This window comes from Urtica dioica, chromosome 7 (genome assembly GCF_054948205.1).
Source record: "Urtica dioica subsp. dioica isolate 48M chromosome 7, U.dioica_male_clone48M_v1_H2, whole genome shotgun sequence".
Classification (NCBI taxonomy): domain Eukaryota; kingdom Viridiplantae; phylum Streptophyta; class Magnoliopsida; order Rosales; family Urticaceae; genus Urtica; species Urtica dioica.
In genome coordinates, this window is record NC_142762.1 from 48,797,740 (window position 1) to 48,821,881 (window position 24,142).

The 24,142-nt window shown below is 40.1% G+C and overlaps 6 protein-coding genes and 1 non-coding gene across 9 annotated transcripts; 1 reads left to right on the forward strand and 6 right to left on the reverse strand.

Annotated features, from left to right (window-relative positions):
* Positions 1 to 3: 3 nt before the first annotated feature.
* Positions 4 to 2,429, reverse strand: AAE1 (acyl activating enzyme 1). Its single transcript, XM_089619239.1, has 4 exons — positions 1,925 to 2,429; positions 1,584 to 1,852; positions 883 to 1,503; positions 4 to 811 (listed from the first exon to the last, which is right to left on the reverse strand). Exons 1-4 carry the CDS (start codon positions 2,120 to 2,122, stop codon positions 265 to 267), a joined length of 1,635 nt encoding a protein of 544 aa, XP_089475365.1. The 5' UTR covers positions 2,123 to 2,429; the 3' UTR covers positions 4 to 264.
* LOC149392572 (U5 spliceosomal RNA) lies at positions 2,323 to 2,438 on the reverse strand. The gene has a single exon (XR_016300404.1). It is a non-coding gene; the product is annotated as a U5 spliceosomal RNA (small nuclear RNA).
* Positions 2,439 to 3,403: 965 nt separating this feature from the next.
* On the reverse strand, positions 3,404 to 5,598 carry DPMS1 (Nucleotide-diphospho-sugar transferases superfamily protein). The gene is made up of 8 exons (XM_089619237.1): positions 5,396 to 5,598; positions 5,206 to 5,305; positions 5,060 to 5,093; positions 4,881 to 4,957; positions 4,717 to 4,742; positions 4,467 to 4,631; positions 4,263 to 4,377; positions 3,404 to 3,812 (listed from the first exon to the last, which is right to left on the reverse strand). Exons 1-8 carry the CDS (start codon positions 5,488 to 5,490, stop codon positions 3,708 to 3,710), a joined length of 717 nt encoding a protein of 238 aa, XP_089475363.1. The 5' UTR covers positions 5,491 to 5,598; the 3' UTR covers positions 3,404 to 3,707.
* Positions 5,599 to 6,435: 837 nt separating this feature from the next.
* On the reverse strand, positions 6,436 to 11,336 carry LOC149392574 (1,4-alpha-glucan-branching enzyme 1, chloroplastic/amyloplastic-like). 2 transcript variants are annotated; one of them, XM_089619236.1, is made up of 15 exons: positions 11,011 to 11,336; positions 10,771 to 10,890; positions 10,056 to 10,269; positions 9,866 to 9,935; positions 9,526 to 9,795; positions 8,488 to 9,394; positions 8,259 to 8,375; positions 8,055 to 8,117; positions 7,837 to 7,944; positions 7,508 to 7,609; positions 7,344 to 7,411; positions 7,103 to 7,184; positions 6,909 to 7,025; positions 6,752 to 6,806; positions 6,436 to 6,715 (listed from the first exon to the last, which is right to left on the reverse strand). In XM_089619236.1, exons 1-15 carry the CDS (start codon positions 11,059 to 11,061, stop codon positions 6,711 to 6,713), a joined length of 2,349 nt encoding a protein of 782 aa, XP_089475362.1. In that variant the 5' UTR covers positions 11,062 to 11,336; the 3' UTR covers positions 6,436 to 6,710. The 2 variants fall into 2 exon arrangements, with proteins under 2 accessions (XP_089475362.1, XP_089475360.1); XM_089619234.1 differs by having other exon boundaries at positions 6,436 to 6,806; positions 11,011 to 11,335.
* A 2,269-nt stretch (positions 11,337 to 13,605) lies between these two features.
* On the reverse strand, positions 13,606 to 17,998 carry LOC149392575 (26S proteasome non-ATPase regulatory subunit 12 homolog A-like). The gene is made up of 11 exons (XM_089620209.1): positions 17,775 to 17,998; positions 17,494 to 17,688; positions 16,424 to 16,531; positions 16,234 to 16,338; positions 16,086 to 16,142; positions 15,780 to 15,976; positions 14,749 to 14,848; positions 14,558 to 14,670; positions 14,315 to 14,468; positions 14,151 to 14,228; positions 13,606 to 14,068 (listed from the first exon to the last, which is right to left on the reverse strand). Exons 1-11 carry the CDS (start codon positions 17,775 to 17,777, stop codon positions 13,850 to 13,852), a joined length of 1,329 nt encoding a protein of 442 aa, XP_089476335.1. The 5' UTR covers positions 17,778 to 17,998; the 3' UTR covers positions 13,606 to 13,849.
* A 417-nt stretch (positions 17,999 to 18,415) lies between these two features.
* Positions 18,416 to 19,446, forward strand: LOC149392576 (small nuclear ribonucleoprotein SmD3b). The gene is made up of 5 exons (XM_089619190.1): positions 18,416 to 18,642; positions 18,714 to 18,766; positions 18,833 to 18,899; positions 18,984 to 19,040; positions 19,173 to 19,446. Exons 1-5 carry the CDS (start codon positions 18,484 to 18,486, stop codon positions 19,230 to 19,232), a joined length of 396 nt encoding a protein of 131 aa, XP_089475316.1. The 5' UTR covers positions 18,416 to 18,483; the 3' UTR covers positions 19,233 to 19,446.
* Positions 19,447 to 19,986: 540 nt separating this feature from the next.
* LOC149392577 (BTB/POZ domain-containing protein) lies at positions 19,987 to 23,915 on the reverse strand. 2 transcript variants are annotated; one of them, XM_089619188.1, is made up of 13 exons: positions 23,754 to 23,904; positions 22,926 to 23,650; positions 22,506 to 22,829; positions 22,184 to 22,420; positions 21,731 to 21,892; positions 21,423 to 21,635; positions 21,309 to 21,356; positions 21,169 to 21,227; positions 20,942 to 21,077; positions 20,763 to 20,837; positions 20,605 to 20,685; positions 20,451 to 20,519; positions 19,987 to 20,376 (listed from the first exon to the last, which is right to left on the reverse strand). In XM_089619188.1, exons 2-13 carry the CDS (start codon positions 23,622 to 23,624, stop codon positions 20,158 to 20,160), a joined length of 2,322 nt encoding a protein of 773 aa, XP_089475314.1. In that variant the 5' UTR covers positions 23,625 to 23,650; positions 23,754 to 23,904; the 3' UTR covers positions 19,987 to 20,157. The 2 variants fall into 2 exon arrangements, with proteins under 2 accessions (XP_089475314.1, XP_089475315.1); XM_089619189.1 differs by having other exon boundaries at positions 20,942 to 21,074; positions 22,926 to 23,915.
* Between the last annotated feature and the right edge of the window lie 227 nt (positions 23,916 to 24,142).

Consider the following 24,142-nt stretch of genomic DNA (forward strand, 5'->3'; position numbering starts at 1 on the left):
AAATGAAGCAACCAACCTTTTGCTACAGAAACTTTCAGATTTGCATAAACAAAGGCAATGTAAATGTAGACAGAATATCGAACAAGCAAGAAAAATAAAATAAAAAACTCGCGACCTCGAATCAATACTCGGAACCAAATACTTGTCAAACAAGAATCTATACTCCATCAATAACAGATCAACAAGGCAAAAACCAAACTGAAATCACAACCAAGAGAAGATTAGTGACGTTCTTTCTGGGTCGTTCTAGCGAAGCGGTGGAGGTCAGAGCTTGCTGGTGGATAGGGTGCCCATGGCTCGAGCCGCGTCTCGGAGAGCAAACTTCTGGACTTTGCCGGTGGAAGTCTTGGGCAAGTCCTGGAAGACGACGGTGCGGGGAGCCATGTAGTGAGGCAAGTGAGCCCTGACGAAGGCGATGATGTCGGCCTCGGTGGCGATGCAGCCGTCCTTGAGCTTGACGAAGGCGCAGGGAGTCTCCCCCCAGAAGTGGTCGGGGCGGGCCACCACGGCGGCCTCCGCCACGGCCGGGTGGGCATACAGCGCCGCCTCCACCTCGATGGAGCTCACGTTCTCTCCCCCCGTTATGATGATGTCCTTCGACCGGTCCTTGATCTCCAAGTACCCGTCCGCGTGCTTCACCGCCACGTCACCGCTCCTGAACCACCCTCCCCGGAACGCCTCCCTCGTCCCGGCCTCGTCCCTCAGGTACCCGCTCATCACCGTGTTCCCCCGGAACATGATCTCCCCAACCGCCTTCCCGTCCCCGGCCACGCTCTCCATCGTCTCCGGATCCTTCACATCCACCTCAACCCTAAAAACAACCCCGCACGGCTATATCAGTATTCATTTCCTCTCCTTGATAAGTCCTAGCTCTATGCATACCCGAGGTAGGCGACCCCCTGGCGGGCCTTGAGGCGGGCCTGGGCGTGCGGGTCGAGGGAGTCCCACTGGGGCTTCCAGGCGCAGAAGGTGGCGGGGCCGTAGACCTCGGTGAGGCCGTAGGAGTGGACCACGTTGAAGCCGAGCTCCCGCATCCGGAAGAGCACGGTGGGGGGAGGCGGGGCGGCCCCGGTCATCACGGAGACCGGAGGCGAGAGGGGCGGGCCCGGCTCGGCCTCGAGGAGCATGGAGAGGACGGTGGGGGCGCCGCCCATGTGGGTGACGCCGTGGCGGCGGACGGCCGAGAAGACGGCTCGTGGGGTGACGTGGCGGAGGCAGACGCTGGTGCCGCCGTGGGCCGCGAGGGCCCACGTGAAGCACCAGCCGTTGCAGTGGAACATGGGGACGCACCAGAGGTAGACCGGGTTCGAAGGCATGTCGTTGTGGAGGAGCACCGCCAGTGAGTTCAGGTAAGCCCCTCTGTGGCTGTACATCACTCCTTTGGGGCTCGACGTCGTCCCCGACGTGTAGTTCACCGAGATCGCGTCCAGCTCGTCCCGAGGCCTCACCGCCTCGAAATCCGCGCTCCCTCTCGATATCAACTCCTCGTACTCCTCCAACCCCCTATAATTAAATCAAATCAAACCGAACCATAAAGAGAGAGAGAGAGAGAGAGAGAGAGAGAGAGAGAGGAAATGGATTACTGATAGTCGCATTCTTCAGAGGAGGAGTGTTGGTCTTGGATGAGGACGAGGAGAGGTGGGTTATGATCGGACAAGAGACGGAGGGCAGCGCGGGCGACGGGGAAGAGCTGGTTGTCGGCGAAGAGGACTTTGGCTTTGGAGTGTCGGAGGAGAACGGAGAGCATGGCGGCGTCGTGGCGGGTGTTGAAAGTGCAGAGGACGGCTCCGGCCATGGGGACTCCGAAATGGAGCTCGTACATTGCTGGTATGTTCGGAGCCAAAACACCAACCTGCACACCACGACTGTTACATCTTCTGATTGTTTCATTTTACACACAAAATCCATCCCTATAATTAATTACCACGTGGCCGAGAGAGACGCCGAGCTGGGAGAGAGCAGAGGCGAGGCATTTGCATCTGCGGAGGGTTTGGGACCAGGTGTAGTGGGTTTGGCCGTACACAATCGAAACTCTGTCGCCGTACACGATCCCCGACCGCTCCAAGAAGCTGATCGGAGTGAGAGGAGCGTAGTTCGCTGAGCACTTTATCGAACCCTCCATTGAATTATTGATGGAATCTCACACCCTCACTTTTTCTTTATTATTTATTATAAACGCGATAGGGCTGGCTGCTGTGGATACAATAATCACGATTACGTGGTTCCGAAAGCGACACGCAGATACACAAAAGCATTAGGCTAGTTTATCCGTCAAAAATTAAAAAGTTAAACACTTCAAAATGTTGAACTAGATTGTAGGTGATTCCTTTATCGGGAAGCACCTCAAAAAATAAGAGTATGCCACGAAGCGTGGCGAACACACGGTATTCTTTAGTAAAAGGCGAAAGAATAGTTCGCTTTGTGTTCACCACATGCTGCTTGAAATTTTCAAAATACAAACTTGTCTATTTATATCCACTATTTTGTTAAGATTCCTTGTCTTGCTTTCTATGTGGGACTCTCCACAATTTATAAACATGTGAGGGAGGGGCTCATCATCTGAAATTTTTAATATATTATAGTTTCTCTAATGTATTTTATGTTATTATTTGTTTACCAACGCATGCAGTTACAAAATTTATGATCAGTATTCTTATTCCTCTTTTTTACATTTTTGTTTGATTTTTTTTTTATTAATAGTCAAGATACTACTTTTTCTTTCACGTTGAAAGAATTTTCTCACCCGTACAAAAAATAAGTTCAATTTTAACGCTAATTGATTAAAATATACATTAACTAAAGGAGTATTATAAGAATTTGCATTATCTTATGCACTAACTAAAGGAGTGGAGCCTTGTCAATTAAAAAAAAAAAAAAAAAAACACGAAAAACTAAAGGAGTGGAGTTAGAGAGAGGTTTCGTCACGTGTTTCACTGCCGCGTGGCAGTTTTTTTTTTCCGGATATAAGTGGACAGAGACTTGTCCAATAATATAAATTTGGATTTGAGTTGGCTTTTCTAGTTGGTTAAATACATCTAGTATAAAAAAAAAAAAATTCTGGCTTTTCTCCCTTGATATATTGTTTCGGTCTCGTCATTAACATGTGGTGTTTTATCTCAATTCTCAATGCATGATATATCTTTTTATTTTTATAAAGTTAAATTTAACTATTCCTCAATAATATTTGATATCTAAAAGAAATAACATCTATTTGGGAATAGTATTGAGGTGAAAATTAGTATACATTAATGACCAAAGTTGTTGATGGTCTTTTTCTGATCTAACACTTAGAACTACCGGGAGAAAAAATGGAGATCCGGCCAGAATATCTGACGATCTCACGGGAGTTGAGGGCTTTGGAGACGAGGGAACAAGACGATCTGGGCGAGGATGAAAAGGATAGTGTGAATAAAAGTAGAAACCTCATACAATAATAAAAAAAATACAAAAAAGATATAAGCCAGTCATCCAAATATTTGCAGCCATGCTTTATATAAGTAGAAACATTTATAAACAATCTACAAAACTATCTCGCGATAAGAGAATGAACTAATATAACCGCTGCAGTACACTCACTCATATTATTGTTGACCTGTGTATATCTAAATTAACAAATAAAAGAAGACGAAGATGGGTTATGTCTGACTTTATCGGAGGGAAGAACGGTTGTCAGTTAAGGAGGTTCTTGTCATTTGAAGCCTCAGCGCTCATGTAGTAATCAAAAGATAAGCAAGGCCTTTTAAATACTCAACAATTTCTGATCCGCCAAGCTTCGAACTTCCAAACACTCTGTCCACAAAAGTAATCGGAACCTGTTCGAGAAAAAAAGATTATAACAAAAGGGTAATAATTAGCTCTTCACTTCATATTTGCATGTGTCATTATTAGAAGCTAAAAAATGTGACTGAAAACAGCAAACAATCCTAGAGGTCAAGAGGAGGGACTCTGAAATGTGCTACACTGATAGGCGATCATTTGACAAACCGGATATTGAAAGGTATTAAAAAAAAATTAAGCTGCCAAAGTCAAGAAACACAAAGAGTTTGGATTTGGTAAATTACTCTGTGTGGAATGGATAGCAGAATATTTCAGATCATAAAAACAGCCAAGCGACTACCTAGACATTACAAGAGCTACAGCACCAAGCAGTGTAATTCTTTTTGTATAGTAATTAAAAAAAACTTGTTTTCCACGTCATAAAGCATTGTTAAACTGAAATCGAAAAAACAAAAAAAAGAACATCGCAAAAAATGACATATTACCTCTTCAATATGGTAGGACTTTCTAGAAGCCCGGACAATCATCTCCATCTGAAAGACGTAGCCCTTACTTACACAAGAACTGATCACATCCTCGAGCGCCGACTTCTTATAAAGCCTTCACAAGAGAGGAGAACAACAACAGATATTCAAAATTGTGACGAATTTCACTGCAGTGGTCGTAGATTTTTTTATAAGCTATCTTACCGGAACGAGCCAGTCAAATCTGATACGCCGGGCCAAAGCAATGTCTGGGCAAGAACATTGGCTCCGCGGCTAGTTAGCTTACGCATAAGATTCCATCCATGAACACCACCGCCTCTAACGTATCGGGTTCCGGTCACTATACTCGCACCACTCTCCAACTGTTTCCTATAATACCACACCAAACAGAGTCTCAGCCCGGAATTGGGTACTGCAAATCTTATTATACTACATCGTTGCACAGAAAACATACTTGATCAAGCTTGGCAAATACTTGGGCTGTTCAACATGAAGAAAGAGATTGAATCAATAAAGCTTCAAGCTAATCCGAAGCAAAGTACAACTATAGTGCTATGATTTCTGAGCACAATATCATGAACGTTAACAAGCACCAAAAGAAATATAAAAAGTACTCACGTGATGCGATAAATCGGCATCCATTATCACGACGAAATTGCCAGAGGCATGTTGTAGCCCGTGGATATAAGCTGTCCCTGAAACCCATTACAGGAAAAATAATACTGATAAATTATTGAAGAATGACTTTTAGCATAAAACTCAATTGGAAAAACACCAGACTGTAAATGTATACATACCTAGCCCAAGCTTCTTAGGTCTCGGTCTCAAAAGCTAGAGGTAAAAAAAAAAAAAAAAAAAAAAAAGGGGAGGCTTTGGGTGTTAATTTGCAGTTAGAGGATAATTATCAAATCTGAAACCAAAAATTGGCAGGAAAGTGACTCACAATCCGATCATCACCATAAACGCTCTGCAATTGCTTCACGATTTCTTGAGTACCATCGGGACTCCCATCGTCAACGACGATGATCTCGAAATCAACATCCCTGAATCCATTAATCAGCGATCGTCAATTGAAAGAATTATGAGAATCAATCGAATCGAAAATTGAATGGAAAAAAAAAAAGATCACTTACCGTAGATGCTTAAAGATGAGGTAAACGAGTATAGCGATGTTGAGGCGCTCGTTATAGGTAGGCACGATGATTGTGTACTTATTCTTCTCCGCCATTGTTGAATCGAAGCCCTAGAAACAGAATCTCCAGGATCTCTGGCGTGCGTTCTTCAACTTCAAACTTCCAGCGACGTGACGTTCCTAGTGTTGCATGCAAACGACGACTAAACCTGCCGTTTTGCCACCTAAACTAAAATGGGCTTCACCTATCTCCTTCGTTGCCTGCGACCAGCCCAATCATACTTTCTACTTATTATTACATCAAAATTGCACTTATAACCCTTTTTTTGTCCCTTCTTCTGAAAACCACGTAATACCGAAATAATCTGGTTACGTTGAAAATTGGGTGGGGGAGGGTGTAGTCATTTTTATTTGGGAAAATATCACATTTATACCCATTGTGTTTTAGTTAAATGTCGACTTTAACCTTTGGTTTTAAAAATGTCGAGATCATACCTTCTGTCTAACTAAAATGACGAAATTATACCCTACAATGGATAATAGTGTCACAAATCTCCATTTCATTGTTATGAACTCTTATATAAGAAAAATAGAATCAAATTCTAAACAATATCCTAACTTTCAAATTTCCAATTTTGAAATAAAAATAACCTTAAATTGAAATTAAATAATAAAATTCATATCTCCCAATAGATGACTTCATTCTGTGTTCGAATTGCAACTCTGAATCATGGGTTCTCTGTTCGAATCTGTAATTTTGATAACTATCAACTGTCGATTTTTACCCTTTTGTCTCTTTTTGCGTTCTTCACGATTAAGAGACTGTTGTTTATTTTTTTGTTTTTAAATAAATTATATACATGACGCGAATGAATAAAGATAATTGATGTTTACATATAAATATTATAGTCAACGTCAATGAAAAATTAATAAAAAGAAGATTTGTGACACTGTTGTCTATTTCATGGTATAATTTTATCATTTTAATTAAACAGATGATATGATCTCGACATTTTTGAAAACCAAAGATTAAACTCGACATTTCACTAAAACACAAAATATATATGTGTCATTTTCCCTTTTTATTTATTTTGCATACATGACAATGGGATCATCCCATGAAGCATCGGTTGTGAACTCGTGACCACAATTAGCCATTATAGAAATTTGTGAAAATAGAACATTCAAATGTGGTCGACTCTAGCTAGATCAGATCGAAATTGTCATTAGTAACCAGCAAGCAATTATTTATTCTAGATTACACCAGTGCTTCATGTAATTGATAAGAAAAGAGACTATTCGTGTACATTGCCATTTCATACATCCAAAGAAGCCAACTCTTGCTCTTCTTTGCTTTCATCCAAAGAAGCCAACTCTTGCTCTTCTTTGCTTTCGTCCACTCTGTAGTAAACCTATGTGACAACCCGAAAGCAAACAAGTTCAGTATGTCATTCTGAGATATGATGACAAATAAGTACTTAAAAAATAAATAAATAAATAAATAAAAAGCATACCACGCAGGTACGTGGCGGGGAGAGAACTTTGAAAGAGTTGGGGCGGTTGTTGAAATTGGTTTCAGCCACTCCCGGTATTCCTTCTGGAGACGTGAAATGGTCTACATCGTGACCAACCTGCCAATTTCTTACTTGTTATTATTACTCTTCTAATATCTCACAACTCTCCTTCTCCGTGATCAAAACTTCCTTACCCTTCCATGTCCGCCAAACTCCAAAGCATCGCTGTCGAGCGCAACTCTGTACTTCCCAGGCAAATCACACCCAATCTTGTACCTTGAGAATTTCACATTCACTCTCACTCTCACTCAGAATGCTTATGATTATGGTTGACCAATGGTTTCACATCAACCAATCTTACCCGTATTGTGCATTTTCTGGATGGAAATATAACATGGAGCCACACACCTAAACAAAAGCAATAAAGATTCTCACCCGTCATATGTGTTTTCTGGATGGAAATTGAACACGAAAACTAGATCACTGCGCTCGAATACAATAACCTGTAGTATGTATCCATAACATAATGGAAGCTAGATCAGATAAATGAAATTAACATAAAAAAGAATGAATGATTAATTGTCCAAGAGAAACACAACCTTGTCGTCCTCATCCGTGCTGCTCACAATCTGTTTGCTTGATGACAGGAATGAAAACTGATCGTCCAGTAAATTCATAGCCCTGTCAAATGCATGCATGAACTGCACAAGTTCCAAAGAAAGGGAGAGAATTAAAGAAAAGTACAAACATAAGAAGTGAATTGGATTGTATAAAAACCGATAATTGCAACTGAGAGAACCAAAAGCAGCAAATTCAGTACAAGAGTATGTTAGATGGGAATATGATGGTCAATGATTGGAACAGGGTAAACGTAAGGATTACTGACTGTTATACAATTTTGAATCAATATCAAGAATATAAGCCATACCTTATATCTTAAATGATCTGTATCAACCAGGTTCCATTGGCGCCTGCACTTATCATAGCTCCACTCATTACCTTCTCGTGGGAAGTCAATCCACTCTGGATGACCGAACTATAGAAGAAGAGGTAAAATGAGTATAATCAATTGCAAAAAAAAAAAAAAAAAAAAGAAGAAAAAGAAAAGAGGATAAGCTACGAAGAACTAAAAACCAAAGCACTTACTTCATTGCCCATGAAGTTTAGATAGCCTTCACCTCCTAATGCCATGGTTATGAAGTGTATCATCTATGAAACAAAAGAAAGAGATCCTAAAGAGATGAAACTGGAAGATTAAGCACAGGAAAAAAGAACAATACATATGCAGCTAATAGCTAAGGGTACATCTGTTGAAATAAGTGAATACGTCTGGGTGTGAAAGATACTAACCTTGTGGAGTGCGATTCCTCGCTCGATAGTAGGAGAAGCTTCTGACAGACAAGACATTCCCGAATACATCTCTTTATCCATCAAGAGGAAGGCCACAGTCTTGTCACCCACAATTGACTGCACCAAAAACCACAAATGGTTGACCCATAGCCAGAAAAGATTAAAAAATAATAATAATAATAATAATAATAATTGAACGATAGTAATTTACAGGGTGAGAAGGCAATACCTGGTCGTGACTTTCAGCATAAGATATGCACTTCTCACTGTATCTCCTATTAGTCAAGGTTCCAGAAATTTCCTTCATTGACCACTCTCTATCGGTCTTGTTCTTCAAATAAGCGATCCATCTATCGGGAACGCCCATTGCCAGACGGAAGTCAAAACCGACGCCACCCTCGGAAGCGGGTCGACCAAGGCCAGGCATACCCGAGACATCCTCCGCAATGACCGTGGCATCGGGCAAGATCTTGTGTATGAGGCAATTCGCAAGCATCATGTACACAACAGCATCGACATCTGTTGCCTTGCTGAAATACTGGTTGTAGTCTCCTGAAAAACCCATGTTGATCCCGTGGTGATGATACAGCATCGAAGTGACTCCATCAAATCGAAACCCGTCGAACATGTACTCCTCAATCCACCACCTCAGGTTGGACAGAAGGAAGCGGAGAACTTCCCAGTTTGCATAGTTGAAGAGTTTGCTATCCCAAAGCTTATGATAGCCCCGTTCACCGCTGTGGAAGTATGACTCTTGTGAGCTTTGACCAACATCAAAGCCATTCAGGCCGTCAGTGACATTGTTACTTGCATGGCTGTGCACAACATCCATCAAGACCCGCAGTCCCAGGCTGTGGGCTTTGTCGATCAGATATTTTAGGTCTTCCGGAGTTCCGGATCTACTGCTTACAGCAAAAAAGTTTGTGACATGATAGCCAAAGGATGCATAATATGAATGTTCCATCACAGCCATCAATTGCACTGTGTTGTAGTTGTTTGCTCGTATACGAGGCAATACATTGTCTGCGAAATCTCTGTACGAATTAACTATAGGCTCCGAGGAACTCATGCCGACATGAGTCTCGTATACCCGCGGGGCCGCAGGTTTTGGAGGACGAGGGTGCTTAAACTGATACCTGCATAAAGTAAAATTTAAAAGATCGAGATTTACTGCATTTGGATTAGTACCGTGCAATACTGGATTGTACCCTACAAACATCTTGTATCACTATCAGTTAAAGTTACAGAGAACAACAAAAATACGAACCTCTCTGACGAGGGCGGATCCCAAAACACGCCATTATACGGGGCGGCAAACCTTGAAGGGTCCGCAGTTGCATATTTGATCCAAGCAGGGATGCGATCAACCCAGACTCCACTGCCATGCTTGAACCGAAACTTTACTCTTGAGTTGTGAGGTATTGCTGGATTTCCACCAGAATCGGGAATCTTGATACTCCATACCCCAAACGCGCCCTTCTTCATTGTGTGATTGGAACCGTCCCATCCGTTAAAGTCGCCAATCAGCTGTGCTTCCCTATTTTTCAATTTTACAATTCAGCGCCAAATATGACTCGGAAAATAGAAAATAAATCCTAATAACTTACTGAGCGGCCGGGGCCCATTCATTGTACACAATACCGCCTTCTTCTCTATTCAAACCAAATTTCAAGTAGCCTGCACATATACACCAAATAAACATCTTCTTCTTTACAGTTTAACTAGCACAAACTTAATTTATCTGAGCTAAATATTATACTGTCACATCTAATCGAGACAAAGGCAATAAATAATCACCCTTTGCAAATTCCTCGAGCCCTCCTTCATGCTTCTCAAGAAGGTTAATCTGATCTCTGAACCTGACCACTCTATATTTGAAGTGATCTTTATAGCGTTCCAAGTCCTGGTCGACACTTAGGATGCCAATGCTTTCCATATCTGCTTCATCCGTGGCTGTTACTCCTGAGTTTTCATCGGTTAATACCGGCGTGATATAAGAACGGCACTTCTCCTGAATGTAAGAAACGCACCACAATGCAAATGAGATGATATAAGAAAATATGAAGAAGCACAGCAAATATATATATCTCTAAGCCTTCAGAGTGAAATATGGATATGTACCAATATAGAATCAAAACCTAAGGGTAAAGTATGCTTGATTTCATCAGTATTCGATGAGATCAAATAAAAAGCATCTAACCGACAATCTTTTTTTTTTTTTTTTTTTTAATATATCAATTAGTCATTACCGAAGAAGTGTGAGAAATTAGAGGTCAATAACAATGGCGAAATGGAATTCATGAATAATAATAAATCAGTCAATCTGAACCCACTCTCATCTCATCTATGCTAAAAAAATTTGGAAAAACTTATATAGACCAAACAGAGTCGGATCTCCGCATGCATATACGTAATAATAAAAGAGAAAAGTAGAGAAAAATGAGGCCTGAAAAATAAGCAAAACAATCTATGATACAAAACTCGTATACAAAAAGCTAGGTCTGAGAAATACCTTGGCAGTTCTCGAACTTGTTAAATGGAAATTAAATTGGCTATTTCTCAGCGGCCGTGGAGATTCAGAGCTCACAACGCGTGGCCTTTGTTTGGCGAATTGCTTGCCGTTTCTCGTGATCTGTGACAATACCAACAGTGTTGTGAACAACACATAGGCACGCATATATGTATATATGTGCGTGTACACATACATTCAATGCACACAAGGATATTGAAACAGTGTAAAGTAGCTACATACCTTGGAAGTAAGAAGAGAAGAGCAAGAGAAGTTAGAAGAAAAAGCGATCATGTTTAGGTGTGTGAGGATGATCGGAGAAGACAGAATCAGGAGCGTCTTTTGGTGGCGGGACTGAATTGATTCGGATCCATTTTGCGGGAACGGGATTTACTGCTTTTTTATTTGCCTCCGCTCCAAATAAAGCATCTACGCACGCCCTTATGCTTTCAAATTTCAATTACAAAACTTACTCCTCCAACTCTATTGCTTTGACAATCAAATTTTATTTTCACACTTTTTTGTTTGCCTATTAAAGGTGCTTTATGAATGAAAACAAAACCGGTAAAGCAATCATTAATTTATGAAAGATTGAGAAGAAAACATACGGTAGTATTTTATTCACATTATTATTATATGATCAATCATGTTAATTTTGGTCCGTTCATTTTTATTTATTTTTTAATTAAGTTTTATTCACATTATTATTATATGATCAATCATGTTAATTTTGGTCCGTTCATTTTTATTTATTTGTTAATTAAGTTTTATTCACATTATTATTATATGATCAATCATGTTAATTTTGGTCCGTTCATTTTTATTTATTTGTTAATTAAGTTTTATTCACATTATTATTATATGATCAATCATGTTAATTTTGGTCCGTTCATTTTTATTTATTTGTTAATTAAGTTAACTCATTCTATTTGTCTTTTGTGACTTTTGTTGCGAATAAATCACGCACGCAAGCGCACGTGTAGCTCAAGTAATATAGTGTATGAGAAGTACGAGTATTTCCCACGAAGATTAACAATTTTTTTAACGATTTACTCTACTTTGTAGCGAATTGATTCCAAGAAAAAGATGAAGGGATTTTAAGATGATTAACAAAACTAAAGAAACGAAAACAAATAATAAAACACACAAGTTTTCAATAAAGGGAAAGTAGGGGTCACGATTCACCATAACTAAATAGGTCGGGGGTTTCGGGTTTGAACAATAAAATCTACTCCTATGGATGCTAATCTCGATCTATCAAAATTATTCACTAGCTTCTCTCGAGTGATCTAGCAAATCTATTTAATTGTCGGATTGTTATCCCCACGATCTCCAATTCTATTAAAGCAATCACACGCAATAAACACGAATTCTAACAATTACATGAACTGCCTAGGTTTCTACTAACCTAGGATCAATTATGAAGACATGAACAAAAGCACGATTATTTACTCTCTCTCTCTCTCTCTCTCTCTCTCTCTCTCTCTCTCTCGTAGCTAAACAATCCTAGATAACAACTCTAATGGTGATCAAGCGCACTAGAAAACATTAAGAACAATTCATATCAAACAATCTATAATACTGAAGAAAACAATAATTATCTAACCCTAACGCATTTCTCAACCATTATCGATCCCGGCTACATCGCAACCCCATAAGAAATTTAGCCTCTAATGTTGTTCATAATCAATGCTAAACATAATAGAATAATTAAAAGCAATAAAACAAATTTGAAAGCAAAAGAGAATTCATATCAAATAAAGTTGATATTCAACAATAATTTCGAGGAATAAAATAAATAAAAGAAGAGAAAAAAGAAGAACGAATGAATTCGGAGAGGGAGAACTCGTCGGATTGTCAATTCCGTCGAAGAACGTTTTTTTCCTCTTCCAAAAGCTCTAAAATACAATCAAACAATAAAAGAGAAACTTAAATAAAACGAAAGATGTGTTTTTGAAAGTTTAAAGTTGAATATATAGGTTAATGAGTGATTTTCGGAGCATATTAGACCTTTGGAAGGGTTCAAATGACCTAAAAACATAAAAAAAAACGGAACGAAAGTCATTACCCAAAAGAACGCGCAGCACGTCTCGTGGTGCGCACTTTTTCTCGCGCGGCGTCCGGATGCTTCCGGACGCTCGCACTATTTTTGTATCAGTCATATCTTCTTGCTCCGATGTCAGATTTTCGTAAATAAATATGCATTGGAAAGATAAGAGAGGGCTCTATCTAATGATGGAAAGAACTTATCCATAATCATCACTTCATAATCTCAAATCATGCACAAGAACACGTCATATTCCTTGATTAGCTATGACCGTTGTAATAGACTAAATCGTAAATTTATAAAATCAAGTAAATTTATAAAAACTAATAGACGTTCATTCGGTTTTATAATTCAGATTGCCTAAAATGAGATACTAATCTATCCAATATACAAATTCCCTTCATTCATTCATTCAAATATCCACAAAATATGCATCCAAATATCCATAAAATATATTCTTATCCAAGCCGTTCGGCTATCATCACCAATTTTACCAAATTCTTCATTTTAACTATTTAAACAAACGGGAACCAAGTTGATTATTATCTATTTGAAAGAAATTGTTGGTAAATCTAAACATGAATTCCAATGAAATAACTTCATCTTATTCAATAACGATGAATAATTTTGTAGCATGCCTAGAATTCAAAATATTAAATCTTTGTTATCACCAGAAGCAAATTCTCTTTATTGTTCAAAATAGCATATTTTCTGCTCAGTATGATTGTGCTTGCATTTTCAATTATGAAACTATATAATAAAAGCATAAGCTTTTTTTTTTCATACTTGAGTGACCAGAAAATGTGAAATCTTGACTTGCTAGAAAATCTGTCCATTTTAGTATATTCTAAAACCAACAAAGGATGGCCAAAACGAGACAAGGCTCCTTTTAACAGAAAGAGAGTTGATGAGTGAAGATAAATAATGGTCAAGGTAAATCAATCAATTTCAAGCCTAAGCGGTCCAGTTCACAAACTTGAGTGAGAGAAATCTTATAAAAAAGAAAGCCTCGTCGATCGAATCGCAAGTGTTTGACTAGGCTCTGAGGGCTGCTTTGTGGACCATGGTCTCCTTGTGAATCTGGTGGCAGCTCTTCTCGACGAGATCGAGGAGTGTCTCCAAATTAGCAGACCATGAGTTCAAGAGCTCGTTGCTGTCCTTTGCCGTTTGGAAGCTCACCACTCCCATCGGACGGTCGATCTTCGCTATCAGTGCCTTTGACACCACCATCTCCGACATATGCTTCTCCGCTTCCTGCAAAATTACAAGTTAAGTAAGCCCTTTTAAACTCTAATCACCACATACACTCTTTGTCTTGTTTTATCAACCAACTAACCTGGATACTTAGACACAGAAGCTCTGACAATCTCTTCAGTGTAATCCTCGAGTAATACTTCGAAACCACAAGAATATTCTGCAAACAAAAAAAAACAGAGAAAATCAATCCACAATACTTGGAAGAAAGAAATATTATTATTAATCATGATCAGCGAAACGCACGTGTTCTATGATCCTCTGTTTCAGATCTTCAGCCGCTTTCTCGCCCAACGAGCCTCCAAGAATGTTCTTCTCGTTGTCGAACTCGTCTTTGTATGCATTCCAAAGAGCTGTCCATTGGATAACCTCCATGGTGACCAGTTGCTTCAGCAGCAACCTAAAGATGGACGACATAAAACAGTTTGCTCACTATATTAGACCAACAACGTGGAAAACTAATAATATGGTGGAATAATAGTATCATACTTGAAATTTGGAAGCTCAGAGAGATTCTTGTCCTCCAAGGTGGAATTAAGAAGACTCGATTGCATTGGATCATGAGGCGCCAGACACAAGTACCAACAAATTTTCCGCAATATCTACATTCAGAAAATTGTCAGAATTTTTTTTACACTAAGAATCGTCACACGATGGAAAGAGACTGAGCAAGATGTTACCGGTATCCACACTGACGGGTTTTCTTTGATAGCTGGAATATCGTATATTGCCTTGTAGCATCGGCAAATTTCAAGGTAATCATTATTATGCGAATAGTACCTGCAAGGTTAATTTAAAACAGTCGATATCAGCTGATATATTGCTTTGGAAACAGAGCCGATGAGCTGGACATTGGCTTATAGAGACCCAATTTCCAAAAAAGAAAGATCTGTACATTTCCTGCGACATGCATTTTATTGATGCTAACAAAAAAGTGATTAATTGAAACATTTTCTTTGATCATAAACAACCATGAGAAGCAAGTAGATCTTCTTTGACCATATAATAAAACCCTTATCAAGGTAATCAAGGGTGCTTGAAATCATCATCGCTGGTCTATGACTTCTCCCAGGTTAATCTTGAAATCGTTTGTATAACATACCAAGAACAGATTAAATTATTGAGACTGCAATGTTTCCTTCTAGTGTAGACGGAAATAAACCACATATATTCTATACTTGAAATAATGATGATACCAAGGAAAGATACTTTCTATATTTAGGAGGAAGAGGAACACACTTGAACAAAGCCCGAACAAGCCTCGGTACCAAAATCACACCATGTACTAAGATACTAAGATTTACAGCTTCCTACAGTAAGATCAGAAGCTCCGGAATCGTAAACAAATTGCATGTTACAACTTTAACTGAAAATGTATGTGTATCAAGTCATCATAATGTGTTTCATCAGATATATAAACAATGGATATAAATCCTACATATTCATGATCAAGGTTTTTTTTTTTTTTTTTTTTTTTTGAAACTACATGATCATGGTTTAGTCATCTCTATTTTGCAACGACAATACATAAAAAAAAAAATTAAATAGATTGGAAACATAGCATCCCAACAAGAGAAAGGGAAAAACTGAGAGAAACTATCATCCATATAAGCATATGTGAATAGATCCAGCTATTACCAGAAACCAGAGACGTATAATTGACCATCTCATGAAATATACAAAATATGAAGGTTCAAACAAACCCGTGTACCTTATCATATGTTCATAGTAGATACGCTTCAACTCCAAGAGTGATGGAATATCAGCAGGAGCCTCTTCAACCAACGAATCGCCTTCTTTAGATTTTTTCTTCTCCTTTGAAGGATCAACGTCAAAAACCCTTGGGCTAATCTTCCTCGAGAGGATCTGTGCACGGATGAAATCTTGGCGATCTAAACAAAGACGAACCTGTAGTTTCATTCATTACAAAATCATAAAGTATAAGTAGCAAAAAACAAAGATGCATCGATATATCAATACTGCAAATTCCATACTTGGTCAAGAGATAAGGGCATACTTGGTCAAGAATGAAAGCAATTTTTTCAGTTTTCGCCATAGCACCAAAAGTTTCAACCTGTAAAGCTCAACCATCAAAAAGGGATCGAAGAATGGAATAAACGGGGAATAGAGGCTAGCCCTAACATCAATATAAAATCAGCACCAACCGCAATTTCTTGCATCAAATCAGCAGCCTCCCCTATGAGGCCCTGCTCTTCCTTAATCTTCGCAAGTTTCTTAATCAATCTGGCTCTCTCGATCTCAACATATATCTATACAATCACAGAAATAATGAAATTAAGTATTAGAAAAATGAGAGGGAACTCGAAACCTGAATCACCAGAAGCAAGTATTTACCTTTCCGGCCGATACATTGTTTAGCGTTTTGATAAGCTCTACACGAGTTTCTAAATCTGGTGTCTCGTCAATATACTGCATGGCTTGCTGGACCATTTCAGTAACAGCCTGAACAAAATATATATCCCAATGTGATTAGTTGATCCCCATATACAAGAGAATTTGCAACAAATATCTGGCATCCTCAATAATGAACTTGATTATGGGAAAAGAGAAAATAAAAGAAAAGAAAAAGTTAAAGAGGAGATTTTAAGAACGAAAAATTTAAAGCAAAGCATGGAGTCAAATACAAAGCTTAATAATGTAATATCATCAGAAGTCCAATAAGTACCAAATTACTAATCATGTGCTTGACTGAATAAAATACGGAGTTAATTGGTTTCTGAATTATTTCTAATGTGCTAATTATCTATCTCCATCCTATTCTGTTTAAAAATGACACTTAAATAAATACAGGAAGACAAAAATAAAAAATAAAAAAATAATCTGCCTACTTCCCATGAATAGAAACACGCTTGCAACACATTTATGAAGTTTGTATTACATAAGCACATAGTGCTTGATCGATCATATATCCTTTTTACTAAAATCCACCTCGCACTTATAAACTAAAGAGTCAAAATGCAAACGGACTCCTAAGAAATCATAATGAAACAAATTGCAGAACAAACTAAACCGGACACAATATAGAACTACTAACTTGCTAGAATGTGCTTCTTCAACTACCGCGCAACTAGAATTCTTGAACTCTTTAATAGAAACACTGACCATTCTACCTACTTGATTTCAGAAAACCATTCACCGAATAATTTAAAACCCTAAGTCCATTATTCAAAACCCCTAATTTCCCTAATTAATAGCCCTAGATAACTAAATACGGAACAGTTCCCTAAACAATAATCTCTCAGGCTACGCAAACTATATACGAATTCCATCCAACCACCCAGTAGCTACAAAGTGTAGAACTCGATCGAAATGCAAATCAATAAGAATTTTAATATATATAAAAAAATTCATAATAATAATCAAATAGCAGAAGAAAGAAATGACAACCGTCAATGAACACTTACCTGCTTGAGCTGACCACGGCGTTTCGACAAGACAACGATCTGTTCATTGAGTGTCTTCCAGGCCTTGGCTTCGAAGCAAAGCTTGAGAATATCAGCGACGGCTTTCTTCGTCCCCGCCACTTCTCCGGCGAGCCTCATCTGCTTCTCCACATTAAGCAATTGCTCTACTTGCACCTCCAGATTTCCCTCGCCAGCCTGAAGATCCAAACGTTTTTATCAAATTTCCCTAGAACCCTAGCAGAAAACACTCCAATTGAAAATTATTGTGGAAACTGCCTTACCATTGCTGAATCGAATATACTGAACTGTCACTCAGCCTTTTTAAAGAGCAGAGGTCGGCGATTCGCGACGGAGAAACGGCCGTGTTGACGAGAGAGTCGAGGGAGAGGAGTTGGAGTCGGAATCGGAGTCGGAGTCGGAGATAGCGGATTTGAGAGACTGGACGACGGAGAGGTTTTCGATTTCGAGTGATTTGGGTTTATATTTTGTTGTGCTGTGCATAGAGTGTTATAAAAGCAAACATAACGCTACTCGTATTATTAGTGTAATAATTATGAAATTTTGGGCCAATTTCATTTGTTGGCCCGTCCATAGTGAGAGGCCTAGAATCACAATACGGTCGAATGTAACGTGTTTAAAAAGGTTGTCGTTTATATAAAAACGACAATCCCTTTTTTAATACAAAACGACAATCGCTTTTGAGTGTCCAAAACGACAACATGTTTATTTATTTATTTTTTTCAGATAAAAAAACAGGTTGTCGTTTTGGACACTCGAAAGCGATTGTCGTTTGTACTAAAATGAGATTGTCGTTTGTACTAAAATGAGATTGTCGTTTGTACTAAAATGAGATTGTCGTTTATATCGAAACGACCTACAGTTGGTATTAAAAGGCGAAAGAAATGAGAATACGGAACAGAAACCTCTTCTTGCTTTTGAATTATTCGAAACCCGGATCGGAAATTAGGGTTTTAGCATAGCAGGTGAAATATGAGTCGGAGCTTGGGAATACCGGTGAAGCTTCTCCACGAAGCGGCGGGGCATATCGTGACAGTGGAGCTAAAGAGCGGCGAGCTGTACAGAGGAAGCCTCATCGAGTGCGAGGACAACTGGAATTGCCAGCTCGAGAGCATCACTTTCACAGCCAAGGTCTGTTCTCTTTTTCCTTTCTTTTTTTTTTCTCTGAGAAATACTCAACAATCTGTGTTCGTACTGTTTAGGATGGGAAGGTTTCTCAGTTGGAGCACGTCTTCATACGGGGCAGCAAAGTCAGGTAATAGAAAACAATTAATTCCAGATTTGATGGATAGAAAATTAATCAAATGCATATGAATCTCAGGTTTCTGGTGATACCTGATATGCTAAAGAACGCTCCGATGTTCAAGAGGCTTGACGCCAGAATCAAGGTATGTATAATAACCTAATGATATCTTCTCTGGATTTACATTTTTTTTTTTTTGGTAAGTGACAAGAAACGTGGGTGAGTGCAGGGTAAAGGCACGTCGCTGGGTGTGGGAAGGGGGAGAGCTGTTGCCATGCGGGCTAAGGTAAGGACTTGAAACCATCTCACTTGAACTGAAACCAACACGAACACTTCTTTTTTTTATTTTGAAATTATTATTATTATTATTATTATTATTATTATTATGTAATTGTGTGTTATTTGCTCTGTGTTGCAGGCTCAGGCTGCCGGGCGTGGAGCAGCGGGTAGAGGAGCAGTACCGCCGGTGCGGAGGTGATCATCATCGTACTCTTTGTAGTTCTTCCTCTGGATATTTACACCCTTGCTCTATCTCTCTCTCTATTGTAATTGAATGTTGTCCTTCTGACTCTTTGCATTCGGCTTTTGAGCTAGTTTCTATTAAGAGGTCGCAGATTATTAGTACCCTTTTGTCACTACTACTTGTTTCTTCTTTGATTTTGTGATGGGAATAGAAAAATATGATTTAAGCAGAGTCTGGCTATTGAACATCGAAAAATCTATTGCATTGCTTCAAACATAAAGTTACATTAGGCTCTGAACTCGGTTAGATGAGGAGTTTGCCTTTAAGTCATATAGTCTCGGCACCAAGATCTTCGCTGAACACCACTTTTTATACGAATCCTTCTAAGTTTAGCATGTCTGTTTTCAATTTTGCTGTGGGATCGGTGAATCTCAAAGGAGGACTCTGATTGTGATGGTCTGAAACGAACAACTTATATACTTTGGACAACTGTACTATTGATGGTTCTCTGTCAGGTTTGTTCATACTTCTTGGTATGCAAACTTTTCACTATACAATTGTGTGTAAACTTTTAACATGAACAACTCGAAACAACAAAAAGTGTCATTTGCTAACATTGTGATGAGTAATATTAGATGTTCTGAAGCATGCAAGAATATATGAATTGATAATACAATTGAGGTAAGGAATGACATGTTTTTATTCGGATATGATTTTGGCTCTTTTTAATATTAGATTATTATTGATATATCATTCTTATACGAAAACAAAGGAGAAGTGACATTTTAATAAAAAGAAACAAAATATAACGATGTCTCATCTCATGTCGTTTCGTCTCTATATCATATCATAACAAACCCCAAAATTGAGCTGTAATATAGTTGATTGTTACTATACAAAAAAGTGAAGTTACATCAGGCGTGTTGTGAAGTAAAGGTAACTAGCGGAAATGGCCATAGAGCTCTAGAAAGCAAATGCACAAGTTGTTTGGATTGGAAGTGTCAGTTGTTGGGCCTGTGAGAACCACTCTGAAGAATCGAAACGGTCGCAGAGAGTTCGGTCCCATTATCGGCCACGACGCAAACTGCCCTGGCTTGCACACAGTCTGGTCATTTTCATGTACCCTCAGATCGGTCCACGCTTTCCCGTCTAAAGATCCCTGAAAACGTACACATAACCAGTCAGCGTAGTAGAGTAAACCAAAAGTGAAAAGCTTGAGAAGTGATGACCAACCTGGAGATTCCAATATCTCATGTAAGCCCTCGACCCGTCTTGCCTTAGAGTGTAGTAGTTGCACATAAGCTGTATTAAACAAATGCGATTCAGAAGATTTCTTCTGGTGATGAGGATGGGTTTTTTATTTTTATTTTTTATTTTTGGCACAAACCAGATGATCGGAGCCAATGTCGACCATGCACCACGTGCTGCTCCGCCCATCTTCCATTCGAGGCCCGGCGAAAGACGTTCCCTAAATTACAAACTTTTTTTTGTTGGATTAATAATTCGAAAAGCTACTTGATTTCTTTCACATGTCTGAAATCAGACCTGGTATGTTCTGGAAGCCAAGACCTTAGGGTCGGTAAATCTCGAGGGAGGACTACTAGCTGTGATTGTGATGGTCTGAAAAAAAAAAAAAAAAAAAAAAAAAAAAAAAAACCATACATAGACAATGAGAAACCTTGTGCAAAGAAAATAGCGAGAAAAAAGGTTGGCGAGATTCCGACCTTGGCAAGGACAGGGTTAAACCATGGGTGCTCTCCGTACGATGTGCCTGCGTAGTACAGAACTCCGTTGCTATCGCCGTCGCATATGTATTGCAGCTCCTTATAACTCGATCTCCTATATTCAAATCTCACACTTCTACAACACAAACAAATAAAACTGGTATTATGTTACGCGACCTCGATGTAAGTACGCTTTGAAAAATCTCTTTGTTGTTTCCTACTCTTACTTTTGGTCGAGTTCCGGCACCGTTGATCCACGTTCTGTAAAACTGATGGCCTCTTTTACCTGCAACAGTAAAAGCATCATCAATAAGTCCTTATCACAAAGTAACTGTAAAACATAAAAGTATGAGAGAGGTTTACTCACAAGACGGTGAAATAAAGGAATACACAAGCTGATATTACTCTTCTCCATCTGAAACATGTTGAGGTGTGAGTTTGTAGCTCTAAGAGAGTATAAGAGCTTAATAAATTAAGGTACCTTGTTAAGCATGGCAATTGGCATCACTGGAAACCGCACGAAAGAAAAGAAGTCGTAAACTGAGTCGAGTCTGTCACCGAAGAGCAGTTCAGGCGTCGAATGTAACATTAGCTCGTCTACAGCTTCCCAATCACACAATTCATTAGCTTCGAGTCCCCACATCAAAATTGCATTCACAACTTTCTCTTCAGAAGTTACAGTCAAATCCGGATGCTGTGATAATGTAAGTAAGAAAGAAAAAAAAAATACCGATAAATAACTTGATCAAAGCTATCACAAGAAGCTATATTTTAAAAGAACGGACGTGCCTTGAGGATATTGCCAAAGCTCGTCTCGTCCAACACCACAAAGTCGGAGCTCGTAGTCGTACAATAGTCGAAGTGCATGGAAATTTTTCTCTCACATGTTTCTTCGACAAGTTTACATGACCGAACCGATGAAACCACTTGGAGGATTGAACACACATTGTCCTGCAACAAATGAACGGGTTAGGCTAAGAAGCACCGCTCACTCCAATTATCTGCTTCCTCTGTCAATAAAACACTTGCATAATAGAATGTATATTCTTTTTATTGCAGTATGACCTTCTTGCAAAACGAGAACTCCGTTCCTGCATTTGATATTTACAGAGTCGGTATCAACATGGTCTCTTTTCTCATTTTCACACGTTGTTTGAGAACTGCAAAATATGTCTCCGTTGTTCTTAAAACTATTCATACAGAGAACATAGTGTGTAACAGCTAGTCAGTGAATCTATCTACCTCAGAAAGGCAGTCTAAGAGTGTTTTGCTGCACTGAGCGTGAAGAAGCGTGACCCCGAATTGATCAGCCAGTAACAGAAGCTGGAATAACAAGACACCTGATTCCAAGGAGCGACCTTGTTGCAAATTCAGCTCCCCGCTATACATGAAGTCGAGCATAGCCTCGAACGCTTCCGGAGATACGTCTCTCAGCACAACATCAGATGAATTCGTTTCGCTCATTCCATTTGTGAACATCTGCCCAATCCCACCATTTCATTTCAATTTCATTTCATTTCATTTTTTTTCTTAATATCTCTAGAGTAAGTGTCCGGTGACCCACCTTTAGAAACGGAACACTCCATAAACTGAGAACGATTTTATGAAGCCGGTAAACAAGAGCATGGCCCTCGATGAACACGTTGACGTCGCTGTACTTTCCGGTTTTCCGCAGCACATGTTTGAGCCGGTCCTTGTCAATGGGGAATCCAAACGGAAAGGCTTTGTAGCTCGACACCGAATGCAACAACTCTACACTCTCCTCACACCCAAACGAATCTTTCTTCGCCTTAATCTCTTCCACGGCCGCCTCACACTGCTTCGTCAAGGAAACCACTTCAAATCGCAAGCTCAACGCCAGCAAAGAAGAGAGATCACATTCAACAACCTGCAGCACAAAGAGAAAAAAAAAAAGAAAAAAAAAAAACAGCTTCGTTTATTCGCCGAGAGATCGAATCCCATAGTAAAGAAGAGTATTAATTACCTGGGTACGGCCCGTGTAAATGTACTGGAGAAGCGAGCGGAGAAGCGGATAGGCAACTCCGGGAAGGTGTAGAGGAGATTCGGGAGGGAAATTTCCGGCCAATGCCAAGACGGCTCGGTGAGCGGGGACGGGGCTGGGATGGGCGGGGAGGAGGAAGGAGACGTCGGACAGATCGGGGCTGAGGAGGAAGTGGGGGAGGCGGGGGTTGGGGGGAGGGACGGGGAGGAGGAGGCTGAGGTTGCGGTAGCGGACGTGCTTGTCCCAGCTGCTGAGGCCGACGTGGCGGACGGGGGGGCGGTTGGGGGACCGGTCGAGCCACCGGAAGAGGAGGTTGTGTGGGGAGGGGTGGGACCCGGTGCCGACGGTGATGAGGCCGTCGTAGAGGCTGATCCAGTAGCTCTGGAAGGAGGAGGGGGAGAGGGGGGCCAGGCCCTCGGCGTCCGCCACCGTCCTGCCGTCGACCTCGATCCTCAGCCGCTTGTTGCGGTGGCTGCCGAGGATCACCGTGTAGTGAGCGGCGTTGTCGCGCTTGTAGTGGTAGTGCCGGCTCCCCGCCTGCTCCCGCAACACCACCGTCACGTCGTTCTGGGCCAGCGCCTCGAACGCCACGCACCCCCGCCCCGCCTCCGCGAATCTCAACTCCTCCCGCCACGCGCACTCGAACGGCGCCACCGTCACCGACGACGACGACTTGTCCATCACCGCTTTTAGACTGACAGAGAGACCTGAATACTCTGATTAATCAATCAACATCTGATTCTGAAATACGAGTCAGGTGAGCGAGCAAATGGTAGTGATGAGTGAATGAATCGGAAGAGGGAACAAAACCTTAGGTTGAATCTTTGTGTCGTATGGGAGGAGAGAGGACATGGCAAGTGAGAAAGTGGGTAAGGAGGGGACAACAAAGAGATGTTGACGAATAAATACTTTGGAACCGTAAATCTGATTCTGTTTGCGAAGGTTACTGTCAGTCCTACGCCACGATCTTATCCATCGCAATACCCAGAACAAGATTTTTAAGGAAATAAAAAATCTTCGCGAGCAACGACAAAATACCTTGTCGATTTTTCGCAGTCAAGGCTCTGGGCCTGGGGTGATATTTTTAGCAAAATGGTTGTGAATTGTGATTCGAATATAGCCAAAAATAGACGCAGCGGAAATTTTTGTTATTATTATTTTCAATATCGGTCGCTGGTAAGTGGCAGCTCATATTAACT